The 21,843-nt window shown below is 41.1% G+C and overlaps 1 protein-coding gene across 5 annotated transcripts in view; it reads left to right on the top strand.

Moving 5' to 3' along the window:
- The first annotated feature begins 561 nt into the window (after positions 1-561).
- JPH1 (junctophilin 1) overlaps positions 562-21,843 on the top strand; it is a 62,930-nt gene continuing 41,648 nt past the window's right edge. For 3 of the 5 annotated variants that reach the window (XR_013393889.1, XR_013393890.1, XM_028736678.2), the window contains exons 1-2: positions 562-1,101; positions 9,902-10,658. Coding sequence is in view for 3 of the 5 variants with exons in the window: in XM_028736678.2 (XP_028592511.2) it covers positions 723-1,101; positions 9,902-10,658 (1,136 nt within the window). In the remaining 2 variants the exon portion in view is untranslated. The remainder of the gene's footprint in view (positions 1,102-9,901; positions 10,659-21,843) is intronic. The other 2 variants (XM_028736676.2, XM_028736677.2) reach the window with 1 other exon arrangement.

The raw sequence follows: 21,843 nt of genomic DNA on the forward strand, positions 1-21,843 counted from the left end.
GCAGAGTTGTACCCGGCATTGCAAAGCAGCTATGGGGTCGAACCCAGAGGTTGTTGTTTTTTAAGTGCTGAACACCTGTTCAACACTTTCCACAAGTGCATCTTCCGAGCCCACACAGGATGCGCATCCACATACATTGAAAGCACATTGAAAGCACCTGTCTCCTCGCCTCCAGAGAATCCTGGGAACTACTACTTTACCTCACAAAGCTACAGCTTCCTTTGCAGGATGGGGGGGGATGTTATGCGCTTAAAATGTGGTTTAAACGTATGGTATTATGGCTCCCCCCCCCCCCATGGTCTCCTGGTCGCTCCCTCACACCTTTGCCTGTGCTGAGGCGCCGACAACACCCCCTTCCCCCTCAAGCGGGATCCGCCTCTTTTAACCTCCTTTCCCCCGCTTCAAGAGTTCCGGAAACTGCGCGCCTGCCTCGCTCGCCTGAGGCACCTGCCCCGCCTCGCCCCCTCCCCTTCCCGCCTTTTTCCCTCTCCCGGGGCAGGAGCCGGCCGGCGGCCGGGCTTGGGTGGGGCAGGAGGGGAGGGCGGAGGGGAGGAGCGCGGCTGAGGGCGGGCGCCAGCGCCGAGCCGAGGAGCGCTGCCTGGGACGGAGCGCTGGCATTTGTCGCGGGAGCCTCGGCAGGGGACGCAGCGCAGCGCCCCGAGAACAGCAGCAGCAGCGGCGGAGGAGCCGAGCTCGGCCCGGGCGCGCCCCGCTCCCCCTGAATGACGGGCGGCAGGTTCGACTTCGACGATGGCGGCACCTACTGCGGCGGCTGGGAGGAGGGCAAGGCCCACGGGCACGGCATCTGCACCGGGCCCAAGGGGCAGGGCGAGTACGCGGGCTCGTGGGCGCACGGCTTCGAGGTGGTGGGCACCTACACCTGGCCCAGCGGCAACACCTACCACGGCTACTGGGCGCAGGGCAAGCGCCACGGCTTGGGCGTGGAGACGAAGGGCAAGTGGATGTACCGCGGCGAGTGGTCGCACGGCTTCAAGGGCCGCTACGGCGTGCGCCAGAGCCTCACCACCCCGGCCCGCTACGAGGGCACCTGGAGCAACGGGCTGCAGGACGGCTACGGCGTCGAGACCTACGGCGACGGAGGTGAGTGCGAGAGGCGGGCGGGCGAGCAGCTGCCGCCAGGGGGCGCGCGGAGAAGGCGCGCCACGGCTTCCACACGTGCGCGTGTCCAATCCCCGGTCGCCGGAGTGCAGCGCTGCGTTCGGAAGCTTCCCGAGTTGGTGCGCTCGCTCTCTCTTTCACTTTTTATTTTTCCGATCTATGGTTTGACAAACGCGGGTAGCAGGTGCATTCTTTGAAGCGTCCGGCTTGCGAAAGGAAACGCGCGGCGTTTCGAGGAGCAAACGAGGAAGAAGAGAGCCTGCAAAAGTTTCGCCTTGCTCAGAGTCCCGTTTTCTCTGTAAAAAGTATCGATCCCACCACCGTGCATAGGTGGCAACCGCCGCGAAGCCGATGGCTCTTTGTAGCTTCATGCAAAAAGTGAGAGGCGGCTGACACCCTGCTGCTGCTGTTTATCTTCCGCCTTCTGGGAATGAAACAGGCGCCGATAAGGGAGTATTAGCACATTTGAACGGCTTGTCTTGCACAGGCGGTTTGCGGCGCAGACAAGAGTTAATGCCTCCCCCCTTTTCTTTTCTTTTTTGCTACAATCGCACAGTTCAGTTCATCAGATACATCCGAGAGTGGGCTGTTGTCCACCAAAGCCTATGCCACAATATATTGGTTAGCCTTTAACCATAAGATGCTTTGTTGTTTTGGCCGCAGCATGCTAACCACATTCCTCTGGAATTTCCAAATTGAATTAGATCCTCCCTTCAATTCTCCTATAAGCTGACATTAAAAGAGTGAGGAAAGTCCACCCTTTCTGCCACTCTGATTGCTGTGACAGTATGTTAAGTAGCTAAGGGGGGTCTAATCTGCATTAAATCATTTTTGAGTAAGCACCCTGTTATCTGCTTGGGCACATTAATTGCAGTAGGTGTTGTGGGATGAACTGAGTATGGGCTGCCTGACTTAAATTTAGATGGTTGCCTAGGTTGCCTTCAGACATCCTTTTCCCACCTCAGCATTTTCGTGCAATACACCACACGTTTAAAGCACACACGCTCACACACCCCAAAAAAGAATCCTGGAAACTGTAGTTTACCAATCACAGAGCTACAATTTCCAATACTCTGAACAAACTACAGTTCTCGGGATTCTTAGAGGAGGCAGATGCATGGAGTATTTAAAATTAACTTTTACAAGGGAGGAATTAAATGTTACGATACTGTTTTTTAGGATTGTTACTTTTCTTTACCAGCTGATAGAAATACTTCCAATATTTTACCTTTCTGGAATGCAGAACCTTTTTGCAGTTTGTTCTTCTGTGCCTGATGGCCAATTCACACAGTAGCGGTGGTGCGTTAGCCCTTGACACCATGCTCCTGCGCCTGCTACTGGGTAAACCTCATTCTGGTTTAAACAGAAGCTGTGTCAAGATAGCGCTGGTACCCCAGAATGGCATCAGGCTAGTTATCTTTTCTAGGCCATCCTCCCTTATTTCTTCTGGGGTGTTCAATGAATAATTAAATCTCAACAAAAAGCAAGGATCAAATAAAAAGCTGCTGTAAAACAAATAAAACCCAAAACAAAACAGAAATGTGATGAAATGACAAACAGGAGTAGCTTGGGGCCAGGCAAGCTCACCGGGTGCAAAAACCAAAAGGCAGGGTGCAAAAACCACAAGACCCCTCTCTGCAATTGCCATCCAGTTAATCTTGAGTAGTGGGCAGAAGGTCCTCAGATGAAGGATAGAGGGCATAGTCATATTTGTGTGGAACAAGACCATGTTCCCATGGCATTTAGAGATTCATAGGTGGTAACCAGGACTTCACATTGTACATGGCAATAGGCTGGCAGCTTGTGTAGATTTTTAACTATTGGTGGGATGTGATCACTATTGATGTTTACAGTCAGCAGCCTAGCAGCTGAATTCTGAAGTTCCCAATAAATCTCCCAAGGCAGCCCCATGTGCAACATGTTTTAGTAGTCCAACCGAAAGTTGACCAGGGTACGGAAGCAAACTGTGAGCAGGGCATCTGTATCAAAAGAAGTTGTTGCACCAGCCATAACTGATGAGTTTGACAAGGGCGAATAGTTATATTTTGAGAGCAGTGAAGATGGTTATTGTTCTGAAAGCACTTACAGCATATTTTACCATCGATATCTGAAATGTGAACTAGCCTTGCATCTAGGGGGGAAAGTTCCTAATTTCTTCTGACAGCAAAGTGAGCATAACAGGGGGCACGAAACAGGAGTTCATTTAGGTCATTTAAGAGTACATCTTGTCCAGATAAATTGTTTCACTGACATACTGTACTTGTGTCATATTGAGCACTGTACAAAAAACAAAAATAGGCTGGATCCTTGCCATTTACAATTACAAAACTCTTCTAAAGCTGTTGAGCTGCTTTTGATTTATTCCAGCCCAAATGTATAATTGGATCAATCTATTTAAAATTTCAGTGCACTGCATACATTAATCACACAACCACCTCAAGCTATGGGAGAGGCAGGATAATAATATTTAAAGTAAATAAAACTTGGGCATGTTTATCTTGCTTGTGTTAGCAATTAATGCTGCATAACTAGTATGTAGGAAGTTTGCTGCGGTACATTATTCTGCAAAATGTGGTCGGCAACACAAAAAAGTCAGTGTTTTAATATCCTAATCCAATTGCCCTTCTTTTGGATAGAATTGCCATTGATTTAAACAGAACTTGCTTCCAGGGAAGTATAGTTAGATCAGCGGTTCTGAAGCTTTTTTTTTTATGAGCCACAGTTTCAGAATAAAAATTTCCTCATGCCACACCATTTTTAATTGATAAAAAAATACACTGGAAAACAAAAGAAAACAACTCTTAGCAGTGCTTGATTTAGAACACAACTGCTTTATAATATGATCAGGGGACATCCAGAAAGTATAAAACAATGCAGCTAGCTACAGAAGAACATGAACAATTCCCAAAATATAATTATAAACGAGCCTCTTACACATGTACCGTAAGTACATATACAAAGGTATCACTTGATGCTCTCATTTTGAAAAATTATCTATCCATATTCCGCAAATAAAAATAATTATTTTGATACTATACTACACTACACTACACTGAAATGTTCAAATGTTTCTTTGATTGTCCTTGAATCTTCCTGCCACATTTGCTAGCCTCTCCTGCCACACCCTTTGAGAACCACTAAGTTAGGGTATTAGCCTAACTGCCCTGTTCTCTGCATGTTTATTGGCACACAGTGGGACTTACGTAATTCAGCGAAGAAGCGAACTGCATATTGCATATTAACGCACACAACATTCCCCAGAACTTCTTCAAAAAGGAAAAGAAAAAGCTGTTTCTGGAGCAGGAAAGTGGCCACTGAGGCTGGGGAAGGGCATATGGCTCTTCACTTGCCCATCATTTCCCTGCTCTACATCATTTCCCACATGCAGCTAGCCTACCTGGCCAGTGTGGGTTGTTTTCATCATCACTCAGAGAGAATGAGTTAGCTCTTGACTGGTGGTAGAAGAAGAACAAAAGTCCATATATTGCCAGCTTCAAAATATGACTTTTTATTTTAACATTGCAAGACAAAACCTACGTCAATTTCCTGGCAGATATCTCTAGATTTAGAGCATAAATCTGAGTGGTGCTTCAGTATATCCTTTGTGTTAGCAACATTTTTAATGGAAAATGCACAATCCTCTGTGCAGGTTTACTTGGAAGTGAGTTTGACTATAGTAAGGTTTTCTCAGTGCAGGACTGCAGCGTTAGAGTTCTTTTGTCAAAAGACCAATTCCTAATTCTCATCCAACTGGCCATGCAATTTTGTTTGCAAGGCTGGATTGTATAGTGATCTGCGGGGTGGGATGTTGTGTGCTTTAAAATCTAAAGTTTGTGTGTTAGATGTCATTAATGAGAAGTACCAAACATGCCTTTCTGTCGTGTTTGTGGGTGGCCGCTTTTTCTCAGCTGTTGGAAGAACAATATGTGAGAATAAAAAGTAAACATTAACTATGAAAGATAAATATTTTGTTCCTAAGGAATACATTTGCTAAAACATCAAATGTTTATTTCAAATGGGTTTTTGTAGTTTGTTGACATTGTTTTAAACAAAAGAGAACCCTAATCTGCATCTTGCTTGTTTTAATATTTGTAGTTCATATATTTTATACACTATATATATTATAATCTTTAAACTATGGGTTATATCCAACTAAGGTATGGATATTGAAATCAATTGACTTATTTGCATTGTTAGTTATTTCAGTGTGTCTGCTTTGAGTATGATTCATAATTGGCCAGGAGTGTTCAGATCTGGGTACTGGAATGTTTCTTAAAATACTTTTCAGGTGACACAATTATTTTTTTCCTGCACCTAGGATATGCAATAAAATATGTGTGCTGTAATCCTAAAGCCTGCTGTATATTAAGTAACAACTTAGAGAAATGAAATACAAAAATGTATAGCAAAAACATTTTAAATCTAGGCTGAAACTTTTTTGATAAATTTTGTTGCGTTGATTGATGGTTTAAAAAAATGGGAATGATAAATCAGCACTGTCAACAGAAAATGAAATAGGAAACCATATGTAAAAAATGTACGTCAAGATATGCATAAGCTAATTGTATGACCACTCAAAATCACAGGCAGAATGGAAAATTAAACAAATGAGACAAAGGACTTTTGAGTCTGCAGACAAGTGTGGGAAGCTCCTTGCATGGCAATTGAAAAAGAGACAAAAATTGAACACAGTTACTTGTTTGGAGATAGAGGGAAAGAATGTTCATAAGCCAAATGAGATAAGTAACTGTTTCCAAAGTTTTTTTAGGAAATTATACACACAAGGGCCAGTAAATGAACAAGAAATAGAAGAATTTCTTAAAAATTATGGACTACCGAAAATTCCAGAACAGGGCAAGTTGATTTTGAATGAGAAAATAACAGAACAGGAAATAGAGGAGGCCATACAAAAGGCACAACTGGGAAAGTCTCCAGGACCAGACGGACTGACGGCTAGATATTATAAAGCTTTGAGAGAAGGTTTAGTGCAACCACTAAAAGAAGTTTGCAATGAAATATTGGAGGGGAAAAAGGCACCTGAAACGTGGAAAGAGGCTTTTATCTCACTTATACCAAAGACCGAGACTGAAAAGAACCAGGTTAAGAACTACCGCCCGATATCATTATTAAATGTGGATTACAAAATTTTTGCAGACATTTTAGCAAAAAGACTGAAGAAAGTATTGACAGGTGAGATTCATAAGGATCAATCTGGCTTTCTCCCGGGTAGACACATGTCTGACAATGTGAGGAACATAATAGACATTGTGGAACTGTTGGAAATGAACATTAACAGAAAAGCGGTTTTGATTTTTGTGGACGCGGAGAAAGCCTTTGACAATATTTGTTGGAGTTTTATGAAAAAGAATCTCCAAGGGATGGGGGTAGGCCAAGGTTTTGAAAATGGTATAGGTGCAATTTACTCTGAGCAGAAGGCAAAGCTAATTGTGAACAATGTGGTAACGGAAGAGATAGCCATAGAGAAAGGAACACGACAGGGATGTCCTATTTCCCCCCTACTTTTCATACTAGTTCTGGAGGTTTTGTTAAATATGATTAGAAAGGACCAGTTGGTTAAAGGAATTCAGGTCGGAGTGAAAGAGTATAAATTAAGGGCATTTGCAGATGACCTAGTTTTGACTTTGCAACAGCCAATCACTAGTACAAAAAGAGTTTTAGAACTGATCGAGATATTTGGTCAAGTTGCAGGATTTAAGCTGAACAAACAAAAAACTAAAGTATTGGAAAAAAACCTAACAAATGAAGAAAAAGAGACATTCCAGAATGAAACAGGTTTGGAGATAGCAAAAAAAGTGAAGTACCTGGGGGTGAATTTGACATCGAAAAATGTGAATCTTTTTAAAGACAATTATGATAAATGTTGGACAGAAGTTAAGAAAGATTTAGACATATGGTCAAGGCTGAAACTTTCCTTGTTAGGCAGAATTGCTGTTATCAAAATGAATGTATTGCCTAGAATGTTATTTCTGTTTCAGACATTACAAATAATAGACAAGATGGACTGTTTCAAGAGGTGGCAGAAAGACATATCGAAATTTGTTTGGCAGGGCAAAAAGCCAAGAATAAAATTTAAGACATTAACAGATGCGAAAGATAGAGGGGGTTTTGCCCTGCCGGACTTAAGACTCTACTATGAATCAGCAGCGTTTTGCTGGTTGAAAGATTGGCTGCTCCTCGAGAATACAGACATTTTGGACCTTGAAGGATTTGACAACAGATTTGGTTGGCATGCATATATATGGTATGACAAGGTAAAATTGCATAAAGGTTTTAAGAACCATATGGTAAGGAAAGCTCTGTATAATGTTTGGATTAAGTATAAAGACCTGTTTGAAAGTAAAACCCCCAGGTGGTTGTCACCAATGGAAGCAAAAGAGGTGAAAAAATTGAATATGGGTTCTAATTGGCCTAAATATTGTGAAATTATAGAACAAGATGGTGAAAATGTAAAATTGCAGAGTTTTGAGAAACTGAAATTTAAGGTGAGAGATTGGTTACATTATCGACAGATAAATGAAGTATTTAAACAGGACAGAAAGAAAGGCTTCCAGGTGGAGAAGTCAAAATTAGAAACAGAACTGTTAGAACCCAATACTAAAAATTTGTCAAGAATGTACAACTTGCTGTTGAAATGGAATACTCAAGATGAAATGGTGAAATCTAATATGATTAAATGGGCACAGGACATTGGGCATGACATTGAATTTGCAGACTGGGAGCAGTTATGGACCACTGGTGTTAAATTTACGGCATGCAATGCCTTAAAAGAAAACATTATGAAAATGATCTACAGGTGGTACATGACTCCTGCTAAGTTAGCAAAGATCTATCATTTGCCCAATAACAAGTGTTGGAAGTGCAGTGAAACGGAGGGAACCTTCTATCACCTTTGGTGGACCTGCCCGAAGATTAAAGCTTTCTGGGAAATGATCTATAATGAAATAAAAAAAGTTCTGAAGAGAACGTTTGTTAAAAAACCAGAGGCCTTTCTCTTGGGTATGGTGGGCCAAATGGTGCCAAAGAAGGATAGGACATTTTTTATGTACGCCACCACAGCAGCAAGAATTCTTTTAGCAAAGTATTGGAAGACGCAAGATTTACCCACGTTGGAAGAATGGCAGACGAAGGTGATCGACTATATGGGACTGGCAGAGATGACTGGCAGAATTCGAGACCGGGGGAAAGAGGCGGTGGATGAAGATTGGAACAAATTTAAAGTTTATCTTAAAAACTGTTTTAATTTGGAAAACTAGGGGCTCAGAGTTATAAGAGATAAAGAACTACAGTTGTATTAATAACTAACTGAAGTTAAATACATGAAATATATTTAAGTTATGATCAGAGGGTTGCTGAAAAATCTTGAAACAAGAATGCAGAAAAGGGGTGGTATGGGGAAGTCATGTTTTTGTTTGTTTATGTCTATGTTTTTGTTTTGTTTATTCTTTATTTATGGAAAACTAATAAAAATTTATTATAAAAAAAAACAAAATCACAGGCAGAGAGGCTTCATTGCTCCAAGAAAGTGTCCGACAATACATGTTATCCCCAAATTATCGAAAGTTTGGGATGAGTAAGGCTGCAATTGTATGCATGCTCACATGAGAGTAAATCTCTTTTAAAATCGATGGGCCCGAGTGAACAAGTTCAGCATTGTCTTTCACATATCATTGAAGGCAATAGAACATGTTAGTTGCAACTAATTTAAATCCCAGTGCTTTAAATTAGTTGAATTTAAAGGCATTGGGGTTTAGATGCAAGAAGCTTTCTCAATGGTCTTGGGAATGAAGCTTCAGACATGAAGCTCACTGAGTAAACGTAATTACTTACTTACCATTACACCATGATGCTGTTAACAACAATGGAGATCTTGTGGCCCATGGTTCAAATTAGGCCTGCCAGGCCTCCAAATTTGGCCTGTGAGGCTCTTTGGGGCAAGCCATGTGTTAGGTGTGGAGATCTGTTATCTCTCATATTAAAACTTAGTACTGCAGTGCTAAGATGAGAGATAAGCCCCTGCTCTTTGACAGTAAAAAGCAGCAGGCAAAGGCTTATTGCTGTGGTCCCATAGCCAAATAGGGTTGTTATGAGGGCATAACAAGTTAATGGCTCATATACATTGTGACCAACATTCACTGAGTTCTATGAAGGGTGCCTTTGTACATGAGTCATTCCCAATGGATGCAATTATGATAAATTTGATGCCTCATTATCATTTGCCAACATCCAGTGAGATAATTTAGGGTAGCCTGTGGATTTCTAACCTGGTGGCATGTCTCATCAGGAACAGGAAAACTGGTAGGCCTCGCTATACCATAGAGTTCAGCCTCTGATGCTACCAGTAGACTCAAGGTCAAACCATCCCAGGGTTCCAGAGTGGGGACAAAACAGAGTGAATACTATCTTCTGGTGGGCATACTGAAATGAATGTCCAACCAGTTGAATTATCTCGGGTTTGTGTTTGTGCTTATCACATAGGAAATAATTTTAAATACTTTGATCAGCAGATTCCATGCCACATTAGAATAAGCATTTGAAGCCATGTATATGATATATATAATCATGGATCAGTTCCTAATTTGTTCAGGCTTTTTGTTATTTTCTATTTAAATCACTCGGGGGCGGGGGGAGAGAAGAAGCCTTTTTAGGCCGTGCTTATAGTTTAGTGGTGAAAATATGCAAGATGAATTTCCAGCACTGCTGACAAACTAAAATCGTTAGATGTTTATTCATTTTCTTTGTTTCTTCTTATTTCTTTGGAAAGGTACATACCAGGGACAGTGGACAGGAGGGATGAGGCATGGCTATGGCATGCGGCAAAGTGTCCCCTATGGCATGGCAACTGTGATCCGTTCTCCCCTCCGGACATCTCTAGCGTCACTGCGTAGTGAGCAGAGCAATGGCACTATTCTACATGATATTACTTTGGACAGCCCTGCTGGAACAAGAGGAGGGTTTGTGTTGAATTTTCACAGTGATCTGGAAGGAATTGGTGGTAAGAAGAAAGGAGGCTTGTTCAGAAGAGGATCCCTTCTTGGTAGTATAAAACTTAGAAAATCCGAATCAAAATCGTCGATTTCTAGCAAACGCAGCTCTGTCAGGAGCGATGCTGCTATAAGTAGGATTAGCTCTAGCGATGCCAATTCTACCATTAGTTTTGGAGATGGGGATTGCGATTATTGCCCAGCGGAAGACCACGTTGATGCCACCACAACAGAAACGTACATGGGTGAATGGAAGAATGACAAGCGCAGCGGATTCGGTATAAGTGAGCGCTCAAATGGTATGAAATACGAAGGGGAGTGGCTAAATAATAAGAGGCATGGATATGGATGTACCATGTTTCCAGATGGCACCAAGGAAGAGGGAAAGTATAAAAACAATGTTTTGGTCCGTGGAATAAGGAAGCAGCTTATACCCATAAGAAACACAAAAACTAAAGAAAAGGTGGAGCGTGCCCTCGAGGGTGCCCAGCGGGCATCTGCCATGGCAAGAACTAAAGTGGAAATTGCAACCTCAAGGTAAGTCATTTCAAAGCATTTTATTCCTTGCTCCAGTGACACAAACCAGAAACATTTTGTTAGCTAATATTCATATTGGCCAAAATGGTGCAAGTGCGGGTTTCAATTACATTTTTTACAGTGGAATTGCATAGTGTGACCCTCGGAAGATAACTCGGTTCCACAGTTTGGAGGAGGCGCTGGAATGAAACAGGCTTATTGGCTTGAACTAGATTGTTGTGGCATTATAAGCATTTATTTTAGGGTGTCTTGAGTGGAGAGATCCAGTTAGGAACCATATATGCATTCCCCATCCAAAGATTCTCAAATATTCTTGGAAATATTTCTAGCTACCTGCCCTGTGATCACCTATGAATGCAAAGTGTATCTCATCTTGATCAGATACCATAGCATCCTCTAAGGATTCTCCATATAGGCAAAGCCCATAACTTCTGAAGGAGACCCCATCATGACAAAAGTAGTGGGGAATTGGTTTGACATTTGGATTAGTTTGCTTTGCTGTTTCAAGAAGTATGTGGGACGTAGGTATTTGCCATAGATGTGACCTGACAAAAGTATCTCTTGAAAGCCATATTGATTTGTTACATGAGTGTTCTATAAATGCAACATTGTACTGGTTTTTAATCTTTTATTTTGTAAGCAGCTGCTTTGGAAGCATTAATGCTGAATAGAGGGATACAAAATGAAAAAGAAATGTATTGGTGTACAAATTAATACAAAGCTTCCCGAGTATTTATTTCAATACAAATTGTTTTTGAGGGCCAATTCATGCTTCTCGCTAGTTGCAGCTGCCACCTGCTGGTTTTATTTATTTATTTCATTTTCCAATAGCTTTCCAATTCTTTTCTCTCTTTCAAATTCCCTTATGTAGGACAATATTTCCATGATTGTAGAACCTATTAATGGAAAATAAACATTTCAAACCATAATCCTAAAAAGCTCTAACAGTACTCTCAATTGTAAATTATTTCTTTGGTTAGGAACGTGGAATTGATAAGTTCTAGGAAAACCCGTTTTGCAAGAATGATAAGGATAGATTGCTGGAAAATGATACGGATTGCACTATCCAAAACATATATTCATAATATTATGTGAAATTATATGGTGGGGAATATTATGGAGTACTTGCATTGCAGTCTTAGCAAGAAAATATTCTATAACTGAATTTGAAAGGATGTATTTGTATTGCACTATTTTAAAAAATGACCTTGTACAATTGACCCCTGACATTTAGAGTAAATCATCCTGCTTGTAGGTAATAAATCTTAAGTGGTACATTCACTGTACATGCAGCAATGGGTTTGGGGTGTTTTTTTAAAGTAAGAGCTAGGCAGAAGGTTCATATTTGAATTATGTGATGAAAAGCAATTTTTAACAAATCTTAACAAGCAAGTGCATATAGAACTCTGGTTTAAAAGTCTGCACCTTGAAAGGAAATGTACACGATTATGCAATTTGCCCTCCAAGGAATGTTGGTACTTGATTCCCTAAAGAAGTAAGGAAGAACTTGGCAAGCATTATCAGCTAGCAAAGTGTTGCATCAATAGCTTAGTCTAAAATGTGTTCAAGGAACCATCTTATTAGACTTCAGATTAACAGCTCAAACCACCTTTTTAGTTTTTTCTTAGTAATGTATAATTTGAAAAATGGCCTGCTCTTCCATTGCCTTTGTAAAGTTTGCATTTTTTAAAAGAGGAATTCAGTTTTTGTTGAAAGTTTTTTAAAAAAATTGTCACCAAGGATTTGTGATGAAGGCCACATTTGCAAGTAACACTAATGTATGGTTTATCAAGCTGCGCTGTGGATGAATTCAGTGCTGTCCCATGTAGCCTGAGCAGCCCCACTTCACTCCTCCCTTCATGATAAATAAACCACAAAGAGGCTAGCTTGCGGTTGCATCAGAACCCAAAGGGTGGTAACTATGATCACTAGCCAGCTTGAAGTCATGGTTTGTTGTAGACTTAGCAATCATGGGTTTTTTTAGGGCAAAGCAAACCACAGTCCTGGGTTTGGAAGTTACACTAAGCTACCCTCTGCAAGGATTGTTTACCTGCTCATGGAAGGGAAGAGCAAAGTGTGGCTGCATGCACAGTATGGCTTAACAAATCATGTTTTTGCATCTTAGTTTTGTGTACAAATGCAACCATTACTAGTTTTATATGTCCTGAATCAGGTCGTTGATTCATCTAGACCACTGCTGTCTGCTTTGACTCACATCCACACTCCTGGGTCTCAGTTAGTCTATGCTAGTCCTGCCACAAATGCATCTCTTTCAAGTGGATAGGTCAGGAGTTGGAACTGTGGACTTCTGTATGCAAAGCATGTGCTCTATCACTGAGTGATGGTTTCTTCTTCCCAAAGACGTAAAAGGTCCCCTTATGGACTTACGTTTGAAAAGACTAGATATACAGAAGCAGTATTCAGTGGAGCAGCAATCCTTGAATGTATTCCATACCTCTGGTGTGAGACAGCTTCTTTAGTGCTAATAATGGGTTGACTTGAAACAGAATGATTAAATATGACTATTGAAAAGTTGAACTGAGGGCCAAACTAGATGTTGCACTGTGTCTAGTTTTTGACAGGTAGTTGTGTGTGTGTTTTAAAAAGCTGCATGCTGAGAGTTTGGCCAAAGGAATGGCAGGGGTGCTGATTAACCCTTTCACATCTAGCTGTTGTTTTGCTTGAAATTGCTTGTGGAAGAAAAGATATGGAAGCTGCTTTTATATCTATCAGTCACTTTTATATTATGTCTGGAAAAGCAGCTTGGGGAGAGTTTGTTTCTGACTGGGTAAAAGGGCAAGTGGGCGAAGGTGTTAGTAAGAGTAATAATCTTAGTAATAGGAAGATAAGAAGTAATCAATTGCTTCATTAAAAAAATAATACTAGGGCACTTTTCCATAGCCTATGAATATGCATTAGTTCAGGGGTTGCCAGTATGGAGCACTCCTCAACCCTTGCCAATGGTCAAGGATGATAAAAGGTTTGCAGGCCTTGCATTATGGCTTTGCACATTTTGGAATGTAAATGTGTATACTTTCAGCTCTTGTCTCCTTCATTACGTATTTGCTGAGTATTACAGTGATAGGCACATTACACAAGCTGGTAAAAATAACTTTACTGGGCATCTTGGCCCAGTAAAGTCCAAGTAAGTTTGAAACATGACTACAATATGAAATTAAATACTGGGGTTTAACAGGATTAAAAAAAAAAATCTTTCTCTGATTGGAGTATTGCATATGCAGGCAGGTGTAGAGTACAGGCAGACAGAAGACATTCTGAACCCAATTCACTAGGGGTAATAGTGTAGGATGAAGGATATTTAATGCAATAATTATTTTTATTTCTGTAACTGTCGTCGGCATGGATATTCTAGCCTTGCAATAACAGTTCTTGCTCACACAAAGACCAGGAGATGGAGTGACATTAATGACGGAGAAAGACCCCTCAGTTCTTTGCAGTTGGGGATGTGTGAGCTGTGTCTTCATAGTCTTGTGGCAGTGCAAAGATTCTTACTGCTCTGTTAGGTCTTGGTGCCAGCTCACATATTAAGCAGAAGTCCAAGATTGCCACAGAGTGAACACTCAACAGGAAGCTGCAGCCAGTCACAGGTCTCTGACAACTGCATTTATATAGCAAGTGTTTGCCTTGTTCACACAGAACATAATTAGGTAGAAACATAAAAATATCTTAGGTGTACATCTATAAGATATAGTGAGCAGATTTGAACATGACATGTGAAGTCATGAGTTTACAACTTATGTGGCAGTAGATTCTAGTCAGCTAGTATATAATATTTTTGCAAAGAGAATATATAATATTTATTTGGAAGCCCAGATCTGTAACTTCGAGACCCTGCAGCAAGTTGATGTAGATCTTGTTACCATATAGCTAAGAGAGACCACAGCACCACCCACGTCCAAACCACTGAGCCTCGTGGGCCTGCCAATCAGAATGTTGGCGGTTCAGAATCTGCGCAACGGGGTGAGCTCCCATTGCTCTGTCAGGGCATCTGCCAACCTAGCAGTTCGGAAAAAAGCATACCAGTGCAAGTAGATAAATAGGTACCACTTCAGCAGAAAGGTAAATGGCGTTTCCATGTGTTCTGGCACTTGTCACGGTGTCCTGTTGCACCAGAAGCAATTTAGTCATGCTGGCCACATGACCTGGAAAGCTGTCTGTGGACAAACGCTGGCTCCCTCAGACTGAAGCGAGATGAGCGCCGCACCCCATAGTCGCCTTTGACTGGACTTAACCATCCAGGCGTCCTTTACCTTTACTTTTTACCTTATAGCTAAGACAATTAGTATATGTAAAAAGTGAACCAGGATGAAATATTTAGTGGTAAAAACAGGATATATTAAGGATCACCTGATTCCTTATATCCTGGTCTGATCACTGATTTTTTTTGGGGGGGGTCTTGGTTAGCAGTCCCCCATGGCTCAGATGCATGACTCATAACTGCAAGAAGCTGTCTATTCAGTGTAGTGGGCGCAAGCTATAGAACTCTCTTCCACCTGAAGAGAGACAGGCACCCTCTCTGCTGAACTTCAGGTGCATGATTAAGACTTTCTTCTTCCAACAGGCATTTTAAGAAGGTGTTTAGGTTTATTATAAATTACGTTATTATGTTTTGTGACAATATGTAGCAAAAACCATTATACAAGGATGTTTGCATCCTTGCTTCTCATGCCAAAGGGGGGGGGGGGGAGGAAATGGCATATGAAGAAGAGAGAGAGACAGAATAACAATAATACCGTGAATGAGTTAAAAGGAGGGGGGAAATCATCATTTATTTTGCCATTCCAGAAATGTAAAAACAAGGCCCACCTCTCTTGATGATTAAGTATTGCATTTCTTTTATATGTAATTTTTATCATTAAAATAGTTTGCCAAGCTTTCCTTTAGCAATCAGTTAAGGTAGTGGGATCTTTATTTGTCCCCTTTTTGTGCAATATACTGTTTTGCTGTTGTTAGCAGTAGCAATCAGTTGTAAATCAGTATTAATGATTTAAGGATGAAGCATCAAAAGGAGAGTTGTTTTAGGGTTTCTTGGGAGATCATAGCCTGTACATATTCATATAGTATTTAGTACTTCTGTCCAGAAAGGTATTTTTTAAACATCTTTTTTTGATTCTTAGATATCCTTAGAGCAGGATAAAAATACCTTAAATTTTGGTTAGTATATTACTGCACATTTTATGGCTCTTTAACATCTAAGATTTTAAATAAATGTGCACTTTTTTATTTCAGAGGTAGTAAACCATGGACACTAGCTTTCATTTAAAAAATCCTTCTCCGTGGTGACACGTACCTGTAAGGCTGGAGAGAGAGAAAAATACTCCACCAAGCAGTGGAAGCAGAAAGTGCAGAGAAAACATATTGTCTGAACCCAGAACGTTACACTCATTTGCATGTTGGATAGAGTTGCACTTTGTGTTTTAATGTAACTGTAGTAGGTATAAAGTAATGAGGAGAAATATGACTAGGCCACTTCTGCCTCCTTGTCAGCTAGAGCCTTCTCACTCAGTAAGAGTGCTGGTGCTAGTTTGCCCCAAACATAACTGACCCCTGGAGAGCAAGGCTCGGAGAGCTGGTGTTTTTCTCTTTGTGAAGGAGAGAAGATTGAAGGGCCGAACTAGTCTCCTGTTGAATACTACAATTAGGGGGATTATTAGATTTTAGCGGCTGAAACACTACTGGCTGAATTCACTATTGTTGAACTCCACCTAGGAGGGGAAGCTTGGAGCCACCCTTGGACCTTGCTTAGCAATTCCTTTTAGCTTGGATCTTGCAGAGCCACAGCAACCATCCTCTCTTGTCACCTGCTGAGGTCTCCTCTTGAGGCACACCCTACCTACCATACTACTGCTACCTCCCTGCTGCTTTATGGAATGATCTCCCCTTGGTGATTAGGCAGGCATCAGTTGTTGAGTACTTACAGTATGCTATTTGCTCAGGCATTCCCAGGCCATTAGTGCCAGTTTTAGCACCCCAATGTTAATATTTTACTAGCATGTTTTTATGGATGTGTTTGATGATTTGTTATATTGTTATATAACAATATTTCTTACATTGTTTTGGTTGTAAATTACGTTGGTATTGTCTGGAGTGAAGGCGGTATGGAAATAGTTTTGTAAGTAAATAAATGTAAGTTTGTCAACTTTTTTTTCATTTTTAGAAAAGAGACCTTGTTCCATCACTTTTGTACAGATCCTATATTAGGCAATTAATAACTAGTTCAGCCTTTGGCAACCTGGTGCCCTGCAGATGTTTTAGACTACAACTCCCATCAGCCCCAGTGGGCACATGCTGATGCAAGTTGTAGTCCAAATTAGGAGGGCACCAGATTAGTGAAATCTGAACAAATTCATTTAGCACAGCCCTTAACCATGATGGTTGGCTAAAATGAAAATAAAATGGGTTTGAATCAAGCCATATTTATTTTAAGCATCCCCCTACACAGCTTTTAATATAAAATTCCTAAGGCAACTAACATTTTAAAACCAGTAACAATGGTTTAAAGCAATATAATGCTTGAGACATTTAAAACCCCTTAAAGGCCAAACGAAATCCCGGAGGAAACAAAATTGTTTTTTTACTGGATACTGAAAGTCATCAGGCATGGTGTCAACGACAGGAGTCAGGATGAGGTCAGTAATAACTCACAGGGTGTCAGTTGTTAACTCTTTAGTCAAAAAAACAAACAGCTCAGGAGGCCAGGTCTAGTGAGCACAGCAACTCTTCCCAGTAGCTCTTGCTTCCCAGTGTTCTTTAAGACTCCTCCCCTGGTTCCTTCCCTAGCAATCTGAGACTCCTCCATCTTGCTTGTCTTTGCTCCACCCTCTTCATACCTCTTTGGGTTCTAGTAGACCAGGGGGGAGGAGAGCTGGTCACTGCAGGAGTGGGAGACAGACTGACTTCTTTACCAGCCTGACTCTTCTCTGCCTCTTGGGCCCCCTCCTCCAGCCTCTTCTTCTGTCTCTGATTCTTGACTGCTTTCTGCCACAGAGTCTTCCTGCTCAATAAACCCCGTTACCTTTTCAGCTTCCAACAGCTCCTCCCAGTCTGCTCCCTCTTCTCCCTCTGACCACTCATTGTCATCTCACCACCAATCCCCTGGCTCTGAGCCTTCTTCCCTTTGGGGTTCTCCAACTAGTACCTGCCACCACTACTCCAGCCAGTCCATGACACATGGAGCCAAGTAATTAGATAAGGGTGGGAGCACCATGAATCAGTCCTCTAGAACACAGGTGCATATTGAAGCAAGACATCTGTCAAATGTACATGTCTTAGACCAGGTGTGTCTAAATTGTGAGCTTCCAAATGAATCCCCTCATCCCCTAAAATTGGCAATTCTGACTGGGGTTGTTGGAGTCCAACAAAATCTGAAAGACTTCTGCCTCTCCACTATTGCCCATTTGTGGTTCTCATAATTAAAACAAATGGGTTGTATTCAATGTGGTGTTAAGTTGATCATTGCATCAGCACAAGGATTTCTTGCACAATTGAAACATTTCCCTATCTTCTCCCATATGTGTCCCTTAAATCTGTTCTGGGGGTTCCTTCAACCCTCCAGAATAGATTTGGGGGCGGCACAGGAATTTATGTTGTGCTAGTGGTAATCCTTGCATTAGTGCAACCTTTTACTTTCTTCTTGAAAGCAAGCTGTTAGTCAGAACAGACAAAATGTACTCATTTCTAGATGTTTCAGTTAATTACGTTAGTAGTTGCAGTTAACATATGAGCCAAAATTGGTTCCAATGCTTGGAATGTCAGCTGCAAAGCAGAATAAAAGTTATGGACCCGATTTTCTGGTCAACTCCATTACCAGCCAACTATACTTCAGTCTTGTGTGGAGTGAGCTTCAGTTTGTTGGCCCTCTTTCAGAACTTTACTGACTTGGACACCTGTTCAGAACATCTTCCTCACTTGAATTTGATGTAAATGAGAAATAGAGCTAAACATCATCAGCATACTGATGGAACTTCAAATCCCCAAACGACCTCTCCCAGTGGTTTTATGTAGCTGTTAAACAGCAGGGGAGCCAAGGTGGAAACCTGCTGAACCTCGCAGCATTAATGCCATCAGGCAGAGCAGCTGTCGTGCAGCACCATCATCTGGAAACTATCATTCAGGTAGGAGCGGAGCCATTGAAATGGAGTGCCTGCAATTATTTGGCCCTCCATTCTCAAATGTGGTGTGCTAAAATTGCAGACGTATCAAAAACTGTATTTTCAGTTGCCTTGGGCAATAGCATTGAAGCTGATTGTTTGAAGGAGGTTTGTAAAAAGGACTGGGCAATTTAACTGCTGATCTACCTGCATTTTGGCACACCTGATTTCTAAGCCACTTGCAGATTATATCAAGCTGTAGTCACAGTAGCAGACTTACCTCTACTTCCTAGCTGCCATGTATACTTCTGAGCTATATTGCAGGTTTTGGCTACAATGCATCCAGGTCTTAAGAAAATCATCCATTCCCCAATTTCAGGATAGTTTAATTTTAAAGAGCTAGCAAGATTTAAAATGGTGTTGCTTGTTAACAAATTTCTGTTTGTGAACTTAGATTTGTAACGAGCATTCTACTTGAGATTCAGTCACCAATAAACATTAGCAACCAACCCTGCCAGCCGTGTGGAATTATGTGCAGGGCAGACAACTTTCCACTCTGGATTAAGCTGACGCTATGAGTCTCACTTTACGCAAGAACTAAACTGGGCACTTGTAAGACTAGCGCCTAGCAAATCTTTAAAATGCTTTACTTATTATAGATGCAATATGAATTTTGTGTTTAGGAGGAATAGGATTCAGCTGATGCCGATGGTATTAATATATGTTCGCTTGCTTTTGTACCGATCTGATAGAACCTTTGAGCACAATGCTTGTAAGATATGAAAATGCCAAAGTTTACCCACTTTGATTGGTGGGACTGAGAGCAAATGCTATATTTTATTGATTTGTTGTAACTTACTTTTAGATGTCATATGCCCTAAAAGCTGGGCTAGAATTCCTTTAACTATTGCTTGTTTATTTTAATACGGACATACTGAATGAGTCAGAAAACTGTTTGACAACCAGTGCAATTGATTATCCTAGTAACTGCATTTTGTACCAACTGCAATTTCTAGTCGGCCTTTAAAGGCAGCCCTAGGTAGATAGCATTGCAATAGCCGAATCTGCTATAACAAGTACATGAGTAGCTCAGACCAGGTAGGGTCATATACTTAACCAGTGTAAACTCATTTGATTGAGCTGCATGCTGTATAATTGAATTTGTGGTTCTATTGATTGCTGCCTGTTTGCCAGTATGATCCAGTGGGAAAATGGTAGAATTTCATTCCAGTCCTAGAACAGTTACAGTCGAACTGGCTGACCTTGGGTAGAATTAGTTCCCTTTTCTTCAACAGGAATAACAGTGGCATACTTAATGGAGAATAATACATTGATACCATAAGCCTAAGCAATAGAGTTTCTGAATAAAACAGAAACGTGATGTAAAGTGCAAGCACCTTTTGTTTTATTTTTAGTCTGACTTTTCAGTCACATCTCAGTTCATAGAGTTTACAGAATCAGGTCATTGACTTTGCACTGCCCTGGTTCCTTTAATGTAAGTGAAAACGGCTGATTAATCTCATCTCCAAAATTGTATATAAAGATATTGAAAACAGAAGGTACTGTTGCTAATGGGGGGCGGGGGGAGGGAATGGTAAGCTCACACTTTTGACTGAGAGAGCTTAGCTATTTGGATATTTACTGCTATTTATTCCTTCCACCTCTTCCATTTGCCATCCAGAACTAAACCACTGTGTTATAGGACTGTGAGAGACTGCTGTGCCCTCAAGTATATTTGTGCAGTTCCCATTGATTTCTGTGGAAGTTGGTCATGCATATGTCAGGACAAAATTAGATTGATTTGAGCAGCAACAGCAGAACAAACAAAAACAGAAAACATGTTCACATTATGGAAGTCAAGGAATTTGCCGGTTGAAATGCACATTTTCATAAATAAAACTGACTGCTTGCTAGATATTTTGTAGCTGTGCAACTCAGGCCACATTGCTCTTCCTTCTTTTATAAGTTTTTATTTTAAATCCCAATTCCCATTTTAAGCTTTGACAAACTGTCTATTTCATTCAGAATCCTGTTAAAGTCAAAGGGATATGAGTGAGTACAATGCTCAGCGCATTGATTAGTCTCTTTGACTGGTTTGAATTCTTTCTCATTAAGGGGGTCAAAAATGTTAAACAAAGGGATATGTCTGTTTTAAACTCAGTGTTCAAGGTGACATTTTCACTATTTGAATATTGGCTGTCCAGAGGTCACTAGGCTTTATTGTTCCACCACATTTATATGGGGTGTTTTCTGGGGACTAAAGTATTGTTTTGATTATGAGATGAATGTCATTATATTCAGAGATGAGTAGAATCTATGATCTCCTGGAAACTAGGGTACCACTGGAGTAGAAAGGAGCTGCATCACCAGAGTAATAAAGAGCTGATCATTAACTTTTTTATTTTCGGGAGGGGGGGCAACTTCATTACCCAAGAGCACAACAACTACATCTACATAACAAAGAAAATGCACAGCATAGGAAAGACATGCTATTCATATAATGTGGATTTTGTAATCAAAGTGTCATGTGAACATGTACAACATACTACCAAAGCTTCCATCACATCACCTACTTCAGGGATAGGAAACCTGCGATCCTCTAGCTGTTTTTGGACTAAAACTCCTATTATCCCTGACTAGCTGGTTAATCGGCTTGAAGCTGATGAGAACCAAACAACATCTAGAGGGCCACAAGTCCCCCCTCCCTGTCCCACTGGGTCATAATTAAAAACACCCCAACCACTTTTAAAAATTTCACTGGACAATATTGTAAGAATGTTAGCAGAGGAAAATTTCTTCTTCACCACTAATTGCTGCAGCATAGACTCTGTAATGAGCTCTTATTTGTGCAGACAGACTCTCCACAAGACTTTCGTCACTTCCACTCTAGCAGCCTGTCAACTTCCTGTATTGTCCTCAGCTCAGATGTGTATCAAGGAGCCAGATGGACTATGCTCAGCAGAAAAGGATGCTTAGGAATGATCATGTCAACTATGAGGGTCATCCTTGCAATTCACATAGTGACTAGGGACTTGACAGGCGCTTAATAAGCCTTACCAACAAAAAATCTCATC

This window comes from Podarcis muralis, chromosome 8 (genome assembly GCF_964188315.1).
Source record: "Podarcis muralis chromosome 8, rPodMur119.hap1.1, whole genome shotgun sequence".
NCBI lineage: Eukaryota > Metazoa > Chordata > Lepidosauria > Squamata > Lacertidae > Podarcis > Podarcis muralis.